This window comes from Pseudophryne corroboree, chromosome 5, assembly GCF_028390025.1.
Source record: "Pseudophryne corroboree isolate aPseCor3 chromosome 5, aPseCor3.hap2, whole genome shotgun sequence".
NCBI lineage: Eukaryota > Metazoa > Chordata > Amphibia > Anura > Myobatrachidae > Pseudophryne > Pseudophryne corroboree.
In genome coordinates, this window is record NC_086448.1 from 626988788 (window position 1) to 627008670 (window position 19883).

General features: G+C 48.8%; 1 protein-coding gene across 2 annotated transcripts in view; it reads left to right on the top strand.

Annotated features, from left to right (window-relative positions):
* Positions 1-19883, top strand: part of ENOSF1 (enolase superfamily member 1) — a 112579-nt gene that overhangs the window by 70502 nt on the left and 22194 nt on the right. For both annotated transcript variants that reach the window (XM_063923564.1, XM_063923565.1), the window contains one exon: positions 3031-3072. In XM_063923564.1, the coding sequence (XP_063779634.1) occupies positions 3031-3072 (42 nt within the window). The remainder of the gene's footprint in view (positions 1-3030; positions 3073-19883) is intronic.

Below are 19883 nucleotides of genomic sequence, written 5' to 3' on the forward strand. Positions count from 1 at the left end.
ATAAGAAGGAGAGGAGTAAGGACTATACTCGTGGCTCCGGATTGGCCAAGAAGGACTTGGTACCCGGAACTTCAAGAGATGCTCACGGAGGACCCGTGGCCTCTACCTCTAAGAAAGGACCTGCTCCAGCAGGGACCCTGTCTGTTCCAAGACTTACCGCGGCTGCGTTTGACGGCATGGCGGTTGAACGCTGGATCCTGAAGGAAAAAGGCATTCCGGATGAAGTCATCCCTACCCTGATCAAAGCCAGGAAGGATGTAACTGTGCAACATTATCACCGTATTTGGCGTAAATATGTTGCGTGGTGTGAGGCCAGGAAGGCCCCTACAGAGGAATTTCAACTGGGTCGTTTCCTGCATTTCCTGCAAACAGGACTGTCTATGGGCCTAAAATTAGGGTCCATTAAGGTTCAAATTTCGGCCCTGTCGATATTCTTCCAGAAAGAACTAGCTTCAGTTCCTGAAGTTCAGACGTTTGTCAAGGGGGTACTGCATATACAGCCTCCTTTTGTGCCTCCAGTGGCACCTTGGGATCTCAATGTAGTTTTGGGGTTCCTAAAATCACATTGGTTTGAACCACTCACCACTGTGGACTTAAAATATCTCACATGGAAAGTGGTAATGCTGTTAGCCCTGGCTTCAGCCAGGCGTGTCTCAGAATTGGCGGCTTTATCCTATAAAAGCCCTTACCTAATTTTTCATACGGACAGGGCAGAATTGAGGACTCGTCCTCAATTTCTCCCTAAGGTGGTTTCAGCGTTTCACTTAAACCAGCCTATTGTGGTACCTGCGGCTACTAGGGACTTGGAGGATTCCAAGTTGCTGGACGTAGTCAGGGCCCTGAAAATATATGTTTCCAGGACGGCTGGAGTCAGAAAATCTGACTCGCTGTTTATCCTGTATGCACCCAACAAGCTGGGTGCTCCTGCTTCTAAGCAGACTATTGCTCGTTGGATTTGTAGTACAATTCAGCTTGCACATTCTGTGGCAGGCCTGCCACAGCCAAAATCTGTAAAAGCCCATTCCACACGGAAAGTGGGCTCATCTTGGGCGTCTGCCCGAGGGGTCTCGGCTTTACAACTTTGCCGAGCAGCTACTTGGTCAGGGGCAAACACGTTTGCTAAATTCTACAAATTTGATACCCTGGCTGAGGAGAACCTGGAGTTCTCTCATTCGGTGCTGCAGAGTCATCCGCACTCTCCCGCCCGTTTGGGAGCTTTGGTATAATCCCCATGGTCCTTTCGGAGTTCCCAGCATCCACTAGGACGTCAGAGAAAATAAGAATTTACTTACCGATAATTCTATTTCTCATAGTCCGTAGTGGATGCTGGGCGCCCATCCCAAGTGCGGATTGTCTGCAATACTTGTACATAGTTATTGTTACAAAAATCGGGTTATTATTGTTGTGAGCCATCTTTTCAGAGGCTCCTCTGTTATCATGCCGTTAACTGGGTTCAGATCACAAGTTGTACGGTGTGATTGGTGTGGCTGGTATGAGTCTTACCCGGGATTCAAAATCCTTCCTTATTGTGTACGCTCGTCCGGGCACAGTATCCTAACTGAGGCTTGGAGGAGGGTCATAGGGGGAGGAGCCAGTGCACACCAGGTAGTCCTAAAGCTTTTACTTTTGTGCCCAGTCTCCTGCGGAGCCGCTATTCCCCATGGTCCTTTCGGAGTTCCCAGCATCCACTACGGACTATGAGAAATAGAATTATCGGTAAGTAAATTCTTATTTTTTCTTTGCATCATGTGCTGTTTGGGGACTATTTTTTGGAAGTGCCATCCTGTCTGACACTGCAGTGCCACTCCTAGATGGGCCAGGTGTTTGTGTCGGCCACTTGGGTCCCTTAGCTTAGTCACACAGCTACCTCATTGCGCCTCTTTTTTTCTTTGCATCATGTGCTGTTTGGGGACTATTTTTTGGAAGTGCCATCCTGTCTGACACTGCAGTGCCACTCCTAGATGGGCCAGGTGTTTGTGTCGGCCACTTGGGTCGCTTAGCTTAATCACACAGCTACCTCATTGCGCCTCTTTTTTTCTTTGCATCATGTGCTGTTTAGGGACAATTTTTTGAATCTGACATCCTGTCTGACAATGCAGTGCCACTCCTAGATGGGCCAGGTGTTTGTGTCGGCCACTTGGGTCGCTTAGCTTAGTCATCCAGCGACCTCGGTGCAAATTTTAGAACTAAAAATAATATTGTGAGGTGTTCAGAATAGACTGGAAATGAGTGTAAATTATGGTTATTGAGGTTAATAATACTATGGGATCAAAATGACCACCAAATTCTATGATTTAAGCTGTTTTTGAGGGGTTTTTTGTAAAAAAAAACACCCGAATCCAAAACACACCCGAATCCGACAAAAAAATTTCAGGGAGGTTTTGCCAAAATGCGTCCGAATCCAAAACACGGCCGCGGAACCGAATCCAAAACCAAAACACAAAACCCGAAAAATTTCCGGTGCACATCACTAATATCTATATCAGTGACGTGCGTTGGGGTGAGGCAGAGCCTTTCCTATCATATTAACGTTTGTTCAAGAGTTTTGACTGTATAACGTAAATGAAAAATACCCAGAATTTGTGTGAAATATCATCTTTGCATTATTCTAATCATTTTTATAGCCAAAACTCTGGAGTAAAAAGTATATGGCTGGTTAGGCAATGCCTCCCCTGCCTATCTTTTCTGCACATCTCTGATCAAAACTCACCAAATTTCCAGGAGTTTATACTGTTGCACCTATGTCCCCAGATGTACCCTTTGACTCATATATTGTATGTAAATCTGGCTCTGGTGCTAGCCAGTGCCTCCTGAGCCATTTAACTCACCGCACGTCCTTGATATAGATACATTTATAGTGCTTTAATATATTCTGCACAAATAGCAAAATCTTAATTGCCACTGAGACAAGTAAAATCTAAGCAACCTAGTTTACCTAATACATTTTGTGTACATTAGCAGAGAAATATTTATTCTGTTGATCAGTACAAATGAAAGTGCTTCATAATGATGATGTTATTTCCTAATTAGGCTTTGGCACCTTTGGGAATCGGTGTTGCTACAGGAGAGCAAGTAAGTTTTCAATATTTTTAGATTTGTGCTTACTATGCATATACTGTAGATAGGAGGGCCATGTGACAGGTACATATACTGTAAATACAATGCTTATATATCAGATGGGCTTACAACAGTGGTGCAAGTAGAAAAAATGTCTTATAGGTACTGTACAATAAAATGGGTGTGGCCAAATGCCACATGGGACGTGGCCAATGAAAATGGGGGCGTGATACACATATGTGGGGGCCAGATACACATATGACCCCAATAGTGCCAGATACACGTTGCCCCACAGTGCCAGATACACATTGCCCCAGAGTGCCAGATACACAAATGCCCCAGTGTCAGATATACATTGCCCCACAGTGCCAGATACACAAATGCCCCAGTGTCAGATATACATTGCCCCACAGTGCCAGATATACAATGCCCCACTGTGCCAGATATACAGTGCCCCACAGTGCCAGATATACATTGCCACATACACATATATTCAGTTTTATATATTAGGAAGGATAGTTATTTTGGTTCTGAAGCTGCTGCTGTTCTTGAAGTCACCATACCCACTGGTGATTACATACACTCCCCCAGGCCGCTGACACAAATAGTATGTACTACACTACAGTACACTGTACCTCAGGAGCCTGCTCCGTGCTCCTAACGCCCCCTGAGTGACCCCTGCAAGTTGCCGCTGCGCTGCTCAAGGACAAGGAGACAGAGACGCGCCCACATCCCGCCAAGCCAGCCACCAGGGTCCTGTGTGCGCCTGCCGCGGGAGCATGATTACGTCACAATCGTTCTCCAAGCAGGCTGGGAAGGCGCCGAGGCAGAGACTCGGCGCACAGCAGCAGCGCTAACAGCGGCTTTGGTGAAGACACTGAGTGGCGGTGGGTACGGCGTACCCGTGGCTAAATTCTTCATGGTACGCCATACCCGCCAACTTGCACCATTGGGTTACAAGCATCTGAGAGTTTATCTGCTGCAGCTTTTTGCTCCTTAATCAGAGGAACCAGTTTCAGACAATCAGGAGCTCTTGAACTATATAAGACTATTGCTTGCATTCCAAAGTAACAAGTCGATAAAAAAAAGGTTATATACCGAAGTATAACATGTAAAGATGTATATTGTATATAACTCTTTATAGACCGATGTACAGTATGTCCTCTAAAGAAGCAATTTCTGAAAAGAACACAGAAGTGGCATGTCCTTAATGGCATGTCCTTAGACTGTCACGGCTAGGGCAAGTGGAAGATAATAACAGGGGTGGAGGCAAGCTGAGGTGACCCAAATCCATTTTACTAGTTACTTTATATGGAAGTTGCTTTACTTACTTAACCTTTGTAAAAATAGCTTAGACATCCTGTTCCACTGCTAAGTAATGAGGGAAGAAAACGAAGCGTATAATCATGTAAAAACCAGGTAGGACTCCAGCTTGGATGTAGGCACATTCCCTTATGAATGGCCTCTCTATGTACAGTGATGACAGGAGTGTTGTTTGATCAGTTATTGACAATTAAAAGGCAGGGCATGTACCTCAAATACACAACAAAAATTAGTGACTCTCTCAGAGGGGATCAGTACTAAATCCCGCTGGACGGGATCCCGACGGTCGAAATACCGACGCCGGAATCCCGACCACACAATCCCAACAGGGGTGGCGAGCGGAACGCAACCCCTTGTGGGCTCGCTTCGCTCGCCATGCTGCGGGCACGGTGCCTCGCTACGCTCAGCACACTAATTTCTCTAACGTCCTAGTGGATGCTGGGGACTCCGTAAGGACCATGGGGAATAGACGGGCTCCGCAGGAGACTGGGCACTCTAAAGAAAGATTTAGTACTACCTGGTATGCACTGGCTCCTCCCTCTATGCCCCTCCTCCAGACCTCAGTTAGAATCTGTGCCCGGCCAGAGCTGGGTGCTTTTAGTGAGCTCTCCTGAGCTTGCTAATAAGAAAGTATTTTAGTTAGGTTTTTTTATTTTCATAGAGCTTCTGCTGGCAACAGACTCTCTGCTACGTGGGACTGAGGGGAGAGAAGCAAACCTACTAACTGCGGCTAGGTTGCGCTTCTTAGGCTACTGGACACCATTAGCTCCAGAGGGTTCGAACACAGGATCTTAACCTTGGTCGTCCGTTCCCGGAGCCGCGCCGCCGTCCCCCTCGCAGAGCCAGAAGTCAGAAGCCGGCAGAAGCAAGAAGACATCGAAATCGGCGGCAGAAGACTCTGGTCTTCACATGAGGTAGCGCACAGCACTGCAGCTGTGCGCCATTGCGCCCACACTACCCACACACTCCGGTCACTGTAGGGTGCAGGGCGCAGGGGGGGCGCCCTGGGCAGCAATTAGGATACCTCTTGGCAAAAAGGCACATATATACAGCTGGGCACTGTATATATGTACGAGCCCCCGCCATTTTATTACACAGACCCGGGACAGAAGCCCGCCGCTGAGGGGGCGGGGCCTTCTTCCTCAGCACTAACCAGCGCCATTTTCTCTTCACAGCTCCGCTGAGAGGAAGCTCCCCAGGCTCTCCCCTGCAGTATCAAGGTAGAAAAAGGGTAAAAAGAGAGGGGGGGCACATAAATTTAGGCGCAAATTATCATAAACAGCAGCTACTGGGTAAACACTAAGTTACTGTGTAATCCCTGGGTTATATAGCGCTGGGGTGTGTGCTGGCATACTCTCTCTCTGTCTCCCCAAAAGGCCTTGTGGGGTCCTGTCCTCAATTAGAGCATTCCCTGTGTGTGTGCGGTGTGTCGGTACGTTTGTGTCGACATGTTTGACGAGGACGGTTACGTGGAGGCAGAACAAGTGCAAGTGAATGTGGTGTCGCCGCCGACGGCGCCGACACCTGATTGGATGGATATGTGGAAGGTGTTAAATGATAACGTGAGCTCCTTGCATAAAAGGTTGGATAATCAGTCAGGGTCTCAACCCGTGTCTGATTCTACAGCTCAGAGGCCGTCAGGGTCTCAAAAGCGCCCACTATCCCAGTTGGTTGACACAGATGTCGACACGGATTCTGACTCCAGTGTCGATGACGATGAGGCAAAGTTGCAGCCTAAAATGACTAAAGCCGGGGGGGGGCGGAGCTTGGCATAGCATGGAGTAGGAGCATAGCTTTTAAGCTCCCGCACGATATCCGACATTAATCCGTTTAGCCTGACGCTGCCTGTTTAAAAAGTGAACCCAACTCAGCCCCAACTGCTGGTGTCTCGCTGGATCTGCTCGCCTGTGCCCTCGGACCCGTGCTGCGGCCAATAGATGGTGGGTACCGCGGGTGGTGTCTCGGAGCTGCTCACGGCGGCCATCTTGCCATCGTGGGACGGGACGCCTGCCTCGCACTCTGCCCTCCGCTCCCTAGCCGCACACCTCCAGCTTACCGCTGCAGTGCCTGGACGCCCTCCGGCTGCCCCTCCGCTTCTCCCTCTCCTGACGCTGAAACTCTGCGGCGCTTCCAGGTCGGCGCTCTCCGGGGCCGGCGCTGACCTCGGGCCGCATCCCACGTGCTGCTTCCTAGGAGGGGAGTCTTCTTCACCGCCGCCGGGGGACTCCGTACAACCTGCACTCCTCAGCCTGCTCCTTCTCCACAGGATCAACGTTTGTCACTGCAGGTGGACAACACCGGGTTATACCGGCGAATCGGTATACTATCAGCTCCTGCAGCTCACGGTAATTACACCGCATCTGCCTGCTCTACCCTGCAGTGCTCCCTGCATTAAATTCCTGCTTGGATAGTGCACCCTTCTGGGAGCTGCACCGGATATATTACCCCGGTTCGCACATGCATATGCATATGTATCACTGCCTAAGTATAACGTGCTTGCTTCTACATATACTACACTGACTTCCTTGGCTCCCCTGTTCGCTGCACGTGGAGGCTGTGCTCTTCTATTAATAAGTTACACCGGAGCTGTGCCTGTTTGTCTTAAAGGGTGTGCTGCTGCTGCCTCTCCTCCATACTCCTCCATACTTGTTATCTTACCCAGATCTACACGCTTCCTGCACTACCCCTGTGCTATATATTGGATACTACAATGGGGAAAGCCGCGAAATTGCAGAAATATGCGAGGGAATCCTCCTCTTCTCAATCCACTTCCACTGCGGCTCGCAACTCTCCTTCTCCGCGCTCTGAGAGCGATGACCCAGCCTTGACAGATTCAACGCATTCTACGCAGAAAATAATACAGGCTATTGCTGCCTCTGAGCAACGTGTTTCTGACAAAATTGAACGTGTTCAGATAGATGTCTCTCTCCTTCGTCAGGATCTCCAAAAGATTCGTGAAAGAGTGAGTGAGACTGAGCACCGCATCTCGGACCTGGAGGACACCTCTCCACTCAAAACTAGGGTGGACGACCTTTCCACACAGTTATCATCGGCACATACTAAATTATCCGATATAGAAGGCAGGCTTCGCCGGAACAATGTTCGCCTGGTCGGACTGCCTGAGAGGGCGGAGGGAACGGCACCGGAGAAATTCTTTGAAGACTGGCTGATTAAGATGTTTACACGTGAAGTCTTTAGCCCGCAATTCGTGGTAGAAAGGGCGCATCGTCTTCCATCTCGTCCTCCTCCACCTGGCGCTCCTGCTCGGACGTTTATTGCTCGTCTTCTTCATTTTAAGGATAGAGACACTATACTTCGTCTGGCTCGACTCCAAGGCCCATTGCTGTTTGACAATCATACGATCTCAATCTTCCCGGACTTTGCCATTGAAGTTCAGAAATCCCGTGCCCAGTTCTCTCTTATCAAACGCAAACTCCGGGATCGGAATATTCAATACTCGATGTTGTTTCCGGCTCGTCTAAGGGTTATATTCAACGATACCACGCACTTTTTCTCTACCCCGAAAGATGTGGAATCCTGGCTGGAGCGCAGACCTCCAGCTCCCGAATGAACTCGTATTGGTCATATATTGTTGGCGTGTGGTAACTATTTTAACGTAAACTGTACGGTTCCTATTGCTTTTACCCTTATGGGCTGATGTGTGTCACTTATTTGTTTATTTGTTTTTCTTATATAGCATCGGGCTGCTACTCATGCTAAGCTCTATGTGCGGGAGTTCCCTGCTGTAGATAGCTTAGGGGTTTAGTCCCACAGTTCTGTTTTTCCCAACTGGTTCGTTTCGAACCTAGTTAGTTTAATTTTAGTTTTGATAGGGAATAGGTATGACACTAGGTTGTTTGCTGGTCATACAGGGTGGGTGCGGGATGGGATGTTTAATTGTTGTTGTTGTTTTCTCCTTTTTCCTTTTTTTTTCTGTGCAACTGGTCATTTTGCTCAACTGCTGTGGAACTGCTTGGTTTTTCAGGTGTCACATTTGGAGGGTGCTCGGCCCCGGCCTCCCGGTGCTGATCGGGTTTTCTATGCTAGAGAGTATAACCTTATTATAATCCGGTTTGCTGTGTTTCAACTCCCACATGCTATGCCTTTTCTGTCTTTCATGACTTTTCTCCCTGTGTCCCTGCACTGTGATCTACGGTATGGGTTCTAACACTGGCTCCACGGGGAGGGACACGATTAGACTGCTGGGATGGAATGTCTGTGGTCTAAACGACAAAATTAAACGCTCTCTTGTCCTGAAACAACTTCAAAAGTATAGAATTGATATAGTGTGCCTTTCTGAAACTCACCTCTATGGTAGTAAGGTCATGGCCATTAAGAGGCCATGGGTGGGATGGGCTTACCACTCCACGTTTTCCTCCGGCGCCAGAGGGGTGTCGATATTGGTTAAGAAGTTGGTACACTTTAATTTGGAGCATAGTAGTGTGGACCCTCATGGTCGCTACGTTTTTTTACGGGCCGTTATACATCACGCACTGTACCATATCTTGGCTATATACATCCCCCCTCCCTACAACAGTGAAGTTTTGCGCAAAGCAGCCGACTTTATAGCTCAGTCCCCTGACACACCGGTTATTAGTGTGGGCGACTTCAACAACGTCATGGACTTGTCTATTGATTGCTGGCGGGAGTCTTGCGACTCCACTTCTCTCCCCCCTGCCCCGACCCCTTTTGCAAGGCTTGTCGCTGAACTTGGCTGGATGGATATCTGGAGACTGCGAAATCCTACTATGGCGCACTATTCCTGTCATTCCGCTACCCACAACACACTGTCCCGGATAGATTTGTGCCTTATTTCCCCGACTTTATCGCCTAGAATTTCTGAACTAGTATATTTGTCCAGGGGTATATCGGACCACTCTCCAGTCTTATTAGAGCTGTCTATGACGCACGGTAGGGGCACCAGTCAGTGGAAATTGCACCCATTCTGGTTGAATTTAATGGGAGAGGGTTCCGACTTTATTTCGGACTGGAAAGACTTCCTTGATTACAACCCCCCAGACTCCTACCCCACTGTCCGACATGATGCTTATAAAGCATATATTCGAGGCACTTTTATTAGGAGAATAGCCGGCATTAAGTCGTTTAACAGGAGGGAGGAAGCAAGACTTGAACAGGCTTGCCGCGATTTGGAATCTGTATATATAGAATCACATTCCCAATCGGATCGTGGGGCGTGGCTGGACGCACAGAGAGAGTGGGCCGATTACCTCTTTGATAAATCCAAACGCAGACTGCTGTTCTCTAGTCACAGGCAGTATTTTCAGGCGGAGCTGGGGGGCAGTTACCTGGCTTTGTTGGCCAGGGATGAGTCCCACTCCCGCACTGTTCAGTGTATTGCCGATGGGGATGGCAGTCTCTGTTACTCGGGGAAAGATATAGCTGGGGTATTTCAAAAATTTTATTCCAAACTGTACTCGTCGGGAGTCTCCCACTCCGACGAGCAGTTACAATCCTACCTCTCACGGGTGAACTTACCCAATCTGTCGCGGGAGGCGCTTGAAGTACTGGAGACTCCTTTCACCCTTGAGGAGGTGGAGCGCGCTGTGTCGTCACTCCCCTCGTCCAAGGCACCTGGTGGGGATGGTCTCCCAGTGGAGATTTATAAAAAGTTTAACTCCCATTTCTGTCCCTATTTATTAGAATTATTTAATACTTTGTTTGAAGCTGGTGGCCTCCCCCCGTCCATGTCTGAGGCCACTATTATAGTATTGCCCAAGCCGGGGAAGGATCCCAAGGCTCCCGAGTCCTACCGCCCTATTTCACTGCTGTCCACTGATGTTAAAATCCTTGCTAAGATGCTTGCCATTCATCTGTACACGGTCATTGGTTCTATTATACATCTGGACCAGACAGGCTTCATGCCGGGGAGATCCACTATGCAAAACCTGCGAAAATTGTTCTATCATTTGCAGGGGGATGGCTTGCTGGGTTCGGGGGCAGTGGTGGTGTCTCTCGACGCCGCCAAGGCCTTCGACTCGGTTGAATGGTCCTACCTGTGGCGGGTGCTGCACGGGTTTGGCTTTGGCCCTATGTTCATCAGATGGGTTCGGTTGCTGTACTCCTCTCCAGTGGCCCGTGTCTCTGTTAATGGGTATACTTCGTCCTCATTCTCTCTGGCCAGGGGCACGCGTCAGGGTTGCCCACTGTCCCCAGCCCTGTTTGCACTGGCTATAGAGCCATTAGCTTGTATGATACAGGACAACCCGGATATTCAGGGACTGGCGGCCGGCTCCACAGTGGATAAGGTGTCTCTGTATGCTGACGATATGTTACTGTTCCTGAGGGATTCAGATGTCTCTCTCCGGTCTATGCTCCACACAGTTAATGAATTTGGGGAATACTCTGGCTTGTGTATAAATTGGGACAAATCCTTTATTTTTCCCATTTCTGGACATATCCCGGAGAGGGCATGTGCGTCACACTCACTGCAATGGACTCTGAAATTTAAATACTTGGGTGTTTGGGTTACAGGGCCAGCATCAGAATACGCCAAATGGAATATAGACCCTATCACAGCTTTTTTTAAACGTAAAATCCACACATGGAAGGCACTGCCGCTGACTGTTTTAGGACGCATCAATCTCTTTAAGATGTCTATCCAGCCTAAGTACCTATATGTTCTGCAACACTCCCCCATTTACTTGCCTAAGAAAGTATTTGCTAGTATTGACAGTCTCATATCTTCCTTTATATGGGGTCATAAACCGGCGAGGATAGCCATAAAAACACTTTGTAGGACCAAACTCACTGGGGGGGCGGGCCTGCCTAATCTTAGATTGTACTATCTAGCAGCACAGCTGGTGCACCTCTCCAGTTGGATTGCGGGAGTGGGCGGCCCGACCCTACATGGATACTTGACTGAACGGGTGGGGCCCTTCTTCACCCCCCTCCTTTTTTTGCTTTCGGGAATGTCTGTGTCGGGTCTTCCTCCTATCCTGCGACAGGCTCTTCTGGTCTGGAGGCAAGTGCACAGCCTTTATGATTGGTCCGACCTGGATGTAGATTCGCCCTTATGGTTCAACAGTTCCTATATGGAACTTCAAAAGCTGTCTACAGACAACATTTGGGTAAAAAGTGGGGTAATTTCCCTGGGACAACTGTATGTGGATGGTTACCTTAAATCATTCACGCAACTACAGGCTGATTTTGAACTCCCAAACACGGCCCTATTTAGATACTTCCAATTGAGGCATGCATTACAGACCCAATTCAGAATGGCCCCCTCCATCTCCCCTTCTCCAGTTAAACTTATGCTACAACGTTTGCCCTCCACGGGCAAAGTCTCAATGATATATGCATCACTAAACAATAGAGTCTTACCTACCTCTTTAGATCCACTTAAGCTGAGCTGGGAGGGTGATATAGGCCCCTTCTCAGACGAGCAATGGTTACAAATATTGGGCTCCGCCAGGTCTACCACTCCTTGTATCAGATATCAACAGGTGCACCTCTTTATCCTGCATAGGGTTTACCGTACCCCTCTATTCCTCCAGCGAGCTGGTTTAAGGCCTGAAGCTTTGTGCCCCAAATGCCGGATGGCACGTGCCGGATTCTGGCATCTGTTATGGGACTGCCCGAAAGTCTACAATTTTTGGACTCGGGTATGGTCTGACATATTAATTACTGACCCGTCTCTTCCTCAACTTAACCCCAGGGCCTGTCTCTTTGGGGTGGACCTGGAAGAAACTCACTCATTGCTCACATATCAGTATGTCCTATGTCTGACCACGTTTGCCAAAGTTGTTGTTGCACGCTCCTGGTTTGCGGAGACCCCCCCCCCAGATTACTGGAATGGAGAGCTCTGGTGACCTTAGTCATAAAACATGAAAAGCTAATGTACTTATCCCGCAACTCTGAGTCCAAGTTTCACTGTAAGTGGGATAGATGGACTCTGGTGCATCCGGGTGCGGAACTGACGGGGCCCGTTGACAGGCAGAGTTTGTAGACCCTTTTTCCTTTTTTTTTTTTTGGCCGAGGCCGACGCCCTCTGACACCTTCCTGCTTATTTTGGTGATGTTATCACTCTTCTTGTATACACAACCCTATATTCGTATATGTGACTTCCCTTCTACTCATGTATAATAAAGAGTCAATGACGATAATGTTGTAATGACCAGACCAAGTGTTCTGAGCGCTCTCCCCCTTTTCAATTTTCAACTGCTTTGTGTTTTGCACTTTAAACCAATGTAACACTTATTGACCAGCATAATGTACTGTTCTGTACGTTGCATGTTTTGAATTGTTTTCTCTCTTTTTGTCTCTTTTTTCTTCTTTCTCTCGTTTCACTTATGTAACTATATGTAAAATTCTAATAAAAGAATACATGATTAAAAAAATGACTAAAGCCATCCGATACATGATTATAGCAATGAAGGATGTATTGCACATATCGGAGGAAAACCCTGTTCCTGACAAGAGGGTTTATATGTTTGGGGAGAAAAATCAAGAAGTGACTTTTCCCCCTTCACATGAATTAAATGAGTTATGTGAAAAAGCGTGGGATTCCCCTGATAGGAAAGTACTGATTTCCAAAAGATTACTTATGGCGTATCCTTTCCCGCCAACGGATAGGTTACGCTGGGAATACTCCCCTAGGGTAGACAAAGCGTTGACGCGCTTATCTAAGAAGGTGGCCCTGCCGTCACAGGTTACGGCCGCCCTAAAGGATCCTGCGGATAGGAAGCAGGAAGGTATCCTGAAGTCTGTTTATACACATTCTGGTACTCTTCTGAGGCCAGCAATTGCTGCGGCCTGGATGTGTAGTACTGTAGCAGCATGGACAGATCCTCTGTCTGAGGAGTTAGATACCCTGGACAGGGAGACTATTTTACTGACCCTAGGACATATCAAAGACGCTGTCCTATATATGCGGGATGCCCGGAGGGACATTTGCCTGCTGGGCTCTAGAATAAACGCAATGTCGATTTCTGCCAGAAGGGTCTTATGGACTCGGCAATGGACAGGTGATGCCGACTCTAAAAAACACATGGAGGTGTTGCCTTATAAGGGTGAGGAATTGTTTGGGGACCGTCTCTCGGACCTAGTTTCCACAGCTACGGCTGGGAAGTCAAATTTTTTACCGTATATTCCCTCACAACCTAAGAAAGCACCGTATTACCAAATGCAGTCCTTTCGATCACAAAGAAGCAAGAAGGTCAGAGGTGCGTTCTTTCTTGCCAGAGGCAGGGGTAGAGGAAAGAAGCTGCACCATACAGCTAGTTCCCAGGAACAGAAGTCCTCCCCGGCTTCCACTAAATCCACCGCATGACGCTGGGGCTCCACAGGTGGAGCCAGGAGCGGTGGGGGCGCGTCACTGAAATTTCAGCCACCAGTGGGTTCGCTCACAGGTGGATCCCTGGGCTATACAGATTGTGTCTCAGGGATACAAGCTGGAATTCGAAGTGATGCCCCCTCACCGTTACCTCAAATCGGCCCTGCCAGCTTCCCCCATGGAACGGGAAGTAGTGTTAGCGGCAATTCACAAGTTATATCTCCAGCAGGTGGTGGTAAAGGTTCCCCTCCTTCAACAGGGAAGGGGATACTATTCCACAATGTTTGTGGTACCGAAACCGGACGGTTCGGTCAGACCCATATTGAATTTAAAGTCCCTGAACATTTATCTGAAAAGATTCAAGTTCAAAATGGAATCGCACTGAGCGGTCATTGCAAGCCTGGAAGAGGGGGATTTTATGGTGTCTCTGGACATCAAGGATGCGTACTTGCATGTCCCCATTTACCCACCTCATCAGGAGTACCTCAGATTGTGGTACAGGACTGTCATTACCAATTCCAGACGTTGCCGTTTGGCCTGTCCACGGCACCGAGAATATTTACCAAGGTGATGGCGGAAATGATGGTGCTCCTTCGGAAGCAAGGGGTTACAATTATCCCATACTTGGACGATCTCATAAAGGCGAGGTCCAGGGAGCGGTTGCTGATCAGCGTAGCACTCTCTCAGGAAGTGTTGCAACAGCACGGCTGGATTCTGAATATTCCAAAGTCGCAGCTGATTCCTACGACGCGTCTGCCCTTCCTGGGCATGATTCTGGACACAAACCAGAAAAAGGTGTTTCTCCTGGAGGAGAAGGCTCAGGAGCTCGTGACTCTGGTCAGAGGCCTCCTAAAACCAAAACAGGTATCGGTGCATCACTGCACGCGAGTCCTGGGAAAGATGGTGGCGTCATACAAAGCCATTCCCTTCGGCAGGTTCCATGCGAGGATCTTTCAGTGGGATCTGTTGGACAAGTGGTCCGGATCGCATCTTCAGATGCATCGGCTGATCACCCTGTCCCCCAGGGCCAGGGTGTCTCTTCTGTGGTGGCTGCAAAGTGCTCACCTCCTCGAGGGCCGCAGGTTCGGCATACAGGACTAGGTCCTGGTGACCACGGATGCAAGCCTCCGAGGATGGGGGGCAGTCACTCAAGGAAGAAACTTCCAGGGGCTATGGTCAAGTCAGGAGACTTGTCTGCACATCAATATCCTGGAACTAAGGGCCATATACAACGCCCTGAGTCAAGCGGAGCCTCTGCTTCGAAACCAACCAGTGCTGATTCAGTCAGACAACATCACTGCAGTGGCCCATGTAAACCGCCAGGGTGGCACAAGAAGCAGGGTGGCAATGGCAGAAGCCACCAGGATTCTTCGTTGGGCGGAGAATCACGTACTAGCACTGTCAGCAGTGTTCATTCCAGGAGTGGACAACTGGGAAGCAGACTTCCTCAGCAGGCACGACCTCCACCCGGGAGAGTGGGGACTTCATCAAGAAGTCTTCACGCAGATTGCAAATCGATGGGAACTGCCACAGGTGGACATGATGGCGTCCCGTCTCAACAAAAAGCTAAAAAGGTATTGCGCCAGGTCAAGGGACCCTCTGGCGATAGCTGTGGATGCACTAGTAACACCGTGGGTGTTCCAGTCGGTCTATGTGTTTCCTCCTCTTCCTCTCATACCCAAGGTGCTGAGAATCGTAAGAAAAAGAGGAGTGAGAACAATACTCATTGTTCCGGATTGGCCAAGAAGGACTTGGTACCCGGAACTGCAAGAAATGCTCACAGAGGACCCATGGCCTCTGCCTCTCAGACAGGATCTGTTGCAACAGGGGCCCTGTCTGTTCCAAGACTTACTCCGGCTGCGTTTAACGGCATGGCGGTTGAACGCCGGATCCTAGCGGAAAAAGGCATTCCGGATGAAGTTATTCCTACGCTGATAAAGGCTAGAAAGGACGTGACAGCAAAGCATTATCACCGTATATGGCGAAAATATGTTGCTTGGTGTGAGGCCAGGAAGGCCCCTACAGAGGAATTCCTGCTGGGTCGATTCCTGCACTTCCTACAGTCAGGAGTGACTATGGGCCTAAAATTAGGGTCCATAAAGGTCCAAATTTCGGCCCTATCCATTTTCTTCCAAAAAGAACTGGCTTCACTGCCTGAGGTTCAGACGTTTGTTAAGGGAGTGCTGCATATTCAGCCCCCTTTTGTGCCACCAGTGGCACCTTGGGATCTTAACGTGGTGTTGAGTTTCCTGAAATCCCACTGGTGTAAGCCACTTAAGACCGTGGAGCTAAAGTATCTCACGTGGAAAGTGGTCATGCTGTTGGCCTTGGCTTCGGCTAGGCGTGTGTCAGAATTGGCGGCTTTGTCATGTAAAAGCCCCTATCTGGTTTTCCATATTGATAGGGCAGAGTTGCGGACTCGTCCGCAATTTCTGCCAAAGGTGGTGTCATCCTTTCATTTTAACCAACCTATTGTGGTGCCTGCGGCTACTGGTGACTTGGAGGATTCCAAGTTGCTTGACGTAGTCCGGGCTTTGAAGATTTATGTGACCAGAATGGCTGGAGTCAGGAAGACTGACTCGCTATTTGTCCTGTATGCATCCAACAAGAGGGGTGCTCCTGCTTCAAAGCAAACTATTGCTCGCTGGATCTGTGGCACGATTCAGCAGGCTCATTCTGTGGCTGGATTGCCGCATCCAAAATCAGTGAAAGCCCATTCCACAAGAAAGGTGGGCTCTTCTTGGGCGGCTGCCCGAGGGGTCTCGGCATTACAGCTTTGCCGAGCTGCTACTTGGTCGGGTTCAAACACATTTGCAAAGTTCTACAAGTTTGATACCCTGGCTGAGGAGGACCTTGAGTTTGCCCATTCGGTGCTGCAGAGTCATCCGCACTCTCCCGCCCGTTTGGGAGCTTTGGTATAATCCCCATGGTCCTTATGGAGTCCACAGCATCCACTAGGACGTTAGAGAAAATAAGATTTTACTACCGGTAAATCTATTTCTCGTAGTCCGTAGTGGATGCTGGGCGCCCGTCCCAAGTGCGGACTTTCTGCAATACGTGTATATAGTTATTGCTTACTTAAGGGTTATGTTATGTGGCATCAGTTGAGTGATGCTTGTTTGTTGTTCATACTGTTAACTGGGTACGTTTATCACAAGTTATACGGTGTGATTGGTGTGGCTGGTATGAGTCTTACCCTGGATTCCAAAATCCTTTCCTTGTAATGTCAGCTCTTCCGGGCACAGTTTCCTTAACTGAGGTCTGGAGGAGGGGCATAGAGGGAGGAGCCAGTGCACACCAGGTAGTACTAAATCTTTCTTTAGAGTGCCCAGTCTCCTGCGGAGCCCGTCTATTCCCCATGGTCCTTACGGAGTCCCCAGCATCCACTACGGACTACGAGAAATAGATTTACCTGTGAGTAAAATCTTATTTTATTCTCCCTCTATGGGTGTCGTGGACACCCACGGAGGGAGAATATGTCGGGATTGTGGCGGTCGGGATTGTGGCGGTCGGGATTCCAGCGTCGGTATTTCGACCGCCGGGATTCCGGCCGGCGGGATCTTGATCGCATCCCTCTCAGAGGTCACCCAACATTTTACCATTGAAATTAAAGACATACAGGTTGGTATGTTTGGAGCAGCAAAGAGTTAAGAGTTAGATTTGGGTGAGTTATTTTCTTTCTGTGCAGGGTAAATACTGGCTGCTTTTTTTTTACACTGCAATTTAGATTTCAGTTTGAACACACCCCATCCAAACCTAACTCTCTCTGCAAATTTTATATCTGTCCCATCTGCAGTGCACATGGGTTTGCCCAACTGCTAACAAATTTGCTGCTGCGATCAACTCTGAATTAGGCCCTAAGTGTGCTCGCAAAGGGCCTAATTCTGAGTTGATCGCAGCAGCAAGTGTGTTAGCAATTGGGCAAAACCATGTGCACTGCAGGGGGGACAAATATAAAACGTGCAGAGAGAGTTAGATTTGGGTGGGGTGTATTCAAACTGAAATCTAAATTGCAGTGTAAAAATAAAGCAGCCAGTATTTACCCTGCACAGAAACAAAATAACCCACCCAAATCTAACTCTCTCTGCAAATGTTATATCTGCCCCCCCTGCAGTGCACATGGTTTTGCCCAACTGCTAAAAAATTTCTTGCTGCGATCAACTTGGAATTACCCCCAAAAGGTGATGGAAATGTACTAAAGCTGCTTTTTACACTTGGCATTTTAAAATTACTCTTACTATTACAATGATAGGAAATTCATAAATATCTATGTGTTTGATTGCACCCAGATTACGGGAGCTACAGTATATATCCCATATATACGGTATATAATAATTATATATATATGTACACATACACTGCATGTATTAGGTATGTGTGTAAATAAACACCATGTAGACAAACGTGATTGGACCCCCCATGCAAGAAAAATGGTGTGCTCCTGCAGCTTTCATGTGTTCGTGAAGGTATAAAACGGGTAGAGGGGCACTGATTAGATCATTTGCAAAAGAAATGGCTTGCCGAAAGGAGCTAACATCATCGTAGGCTGTGCGATGTCATGTTTCCAGGGTGACGCGTAACTGGTATACAGAAAATTACCGGTAACCTGGAAGGACAGTCCAGATCAGAGTCCAGGTCTTAACCACACTGAGACCTCTGGGAAAAATTGGAGCGACAGGTGCGTTCTAGACGACTCAACCTTCTCCAGTGTCACAGTTGGTCACTGTACTTAGGGGCAAATTCAGTATGAATCGCAAGTAGCGTTTCATACGGAATTTTTGCTAAGGGGCCGTGGGCGCATGCGCAGCAGGCCTACTGCACATGCGCCCGCATTTTCGGCGGGTGTGGTATTGAAAGTCGACAGTAACTAGGTCGACAATGTCTAGGTCGACCACTATTGGTCGACAGGGTGTCTAGGTCGACAGGGTGTCTAGGTCGACAGGGTCTTTAGGTCGACAGGTCAAAAGGTCGACATGAGTTTTTAATGTTATTTTGGTGTCATTTTCTTCGTAGAGTGACCGGGAACCCCAATTAGTGCACCGCGTCCCCTCGCATGGCTCGCTTCGCTCGCCATGCTTTGGGCATGGTGCCTTTGCTCCACTACCGCTTCACTCGGCACAGATTACCGTTCCAATCGTAGTCCACGTGGATCGTTAAGTATGAAAAGGTTCAAAAAAAGAAAAAAATTGTGAAAAACTCATGTCGACCTTTTGACCTGTCGACCTAGAACATGTCGACCTAAAGACCCTGTCGACCTAGACACCCTGTCGACCTAGTTACTGTCGACCAATAGTGGTCGACCTAGACATTGTCGACCTAGTTACTGTCGACTTTCAGTCCGGATCCCATTTTCGGCGGGGGGCCACAGAAAATACGATCGCCTCTGCCTGTCAATCAGGCAGAGGCGGTCGAGGGGCGGAAGGGGGGCGGCAACGCTCTATTTTCTGGGTGGAAACGGAGCATTGAGGGGGCGTGCCAGCCCAAACGGTGGGCTGGTACGCGCGAATGGGGGCGTGTTGGGGGTGCAGCTGCAGCGACTGCATGCTGTCACACGCAGCCACTGCGACAGTAAAAATGGCGCCGGGACTCATGCGGCCGCAGCTAAGCTGCGCCGGCAGGAGTCATCCTTAATTTCTGCTAACAAGCAGAAATTGCATGCTGTTCGCAATTTCTGCTTGAAGCAGGGGGGGAGGCGCCGGTCAGCATGCTGGGCGGCCTTGCCCAACGCTGGGCGGCCCCCAGCATGCGTGCTAATGGTTAGCAAATTCTGCTGATTAGCAGAATTTGCTAACCTTACTGAATTGGCCCCTTAATGCGGAATGGCAAAACATACCACCTGCTGTTGTCCGGGAACTTTTGGACAGTTTGCCAAGAAGGGTGTCTGCAGAAATCACTGCACGTGTTGGACCTACAAAGTACTGACATCAATAAAATCTTGTTGACCTATTTGCTGTGAGGGTCCAAGCACTTTTGTCTACATAGTGTATATGTATAGATGTCATGGCCTCAGGGAATGCTGCTAGGGTTGGTCCCCGGCCACTTGTGAGGAATTGGCCGCAGTGATCACTGTGGATATGTCTGGGTCTTCTGTGCACAGGGGTGCAGAGTGACGGACTTGGGGTGCTGCAGTGGCGTCCCACATGGTGATGCTCCCGCCGGCCAAGAAACATGAACAGCGCCATCTTGCTTACTGTCAGCACCCAGTCCCTAA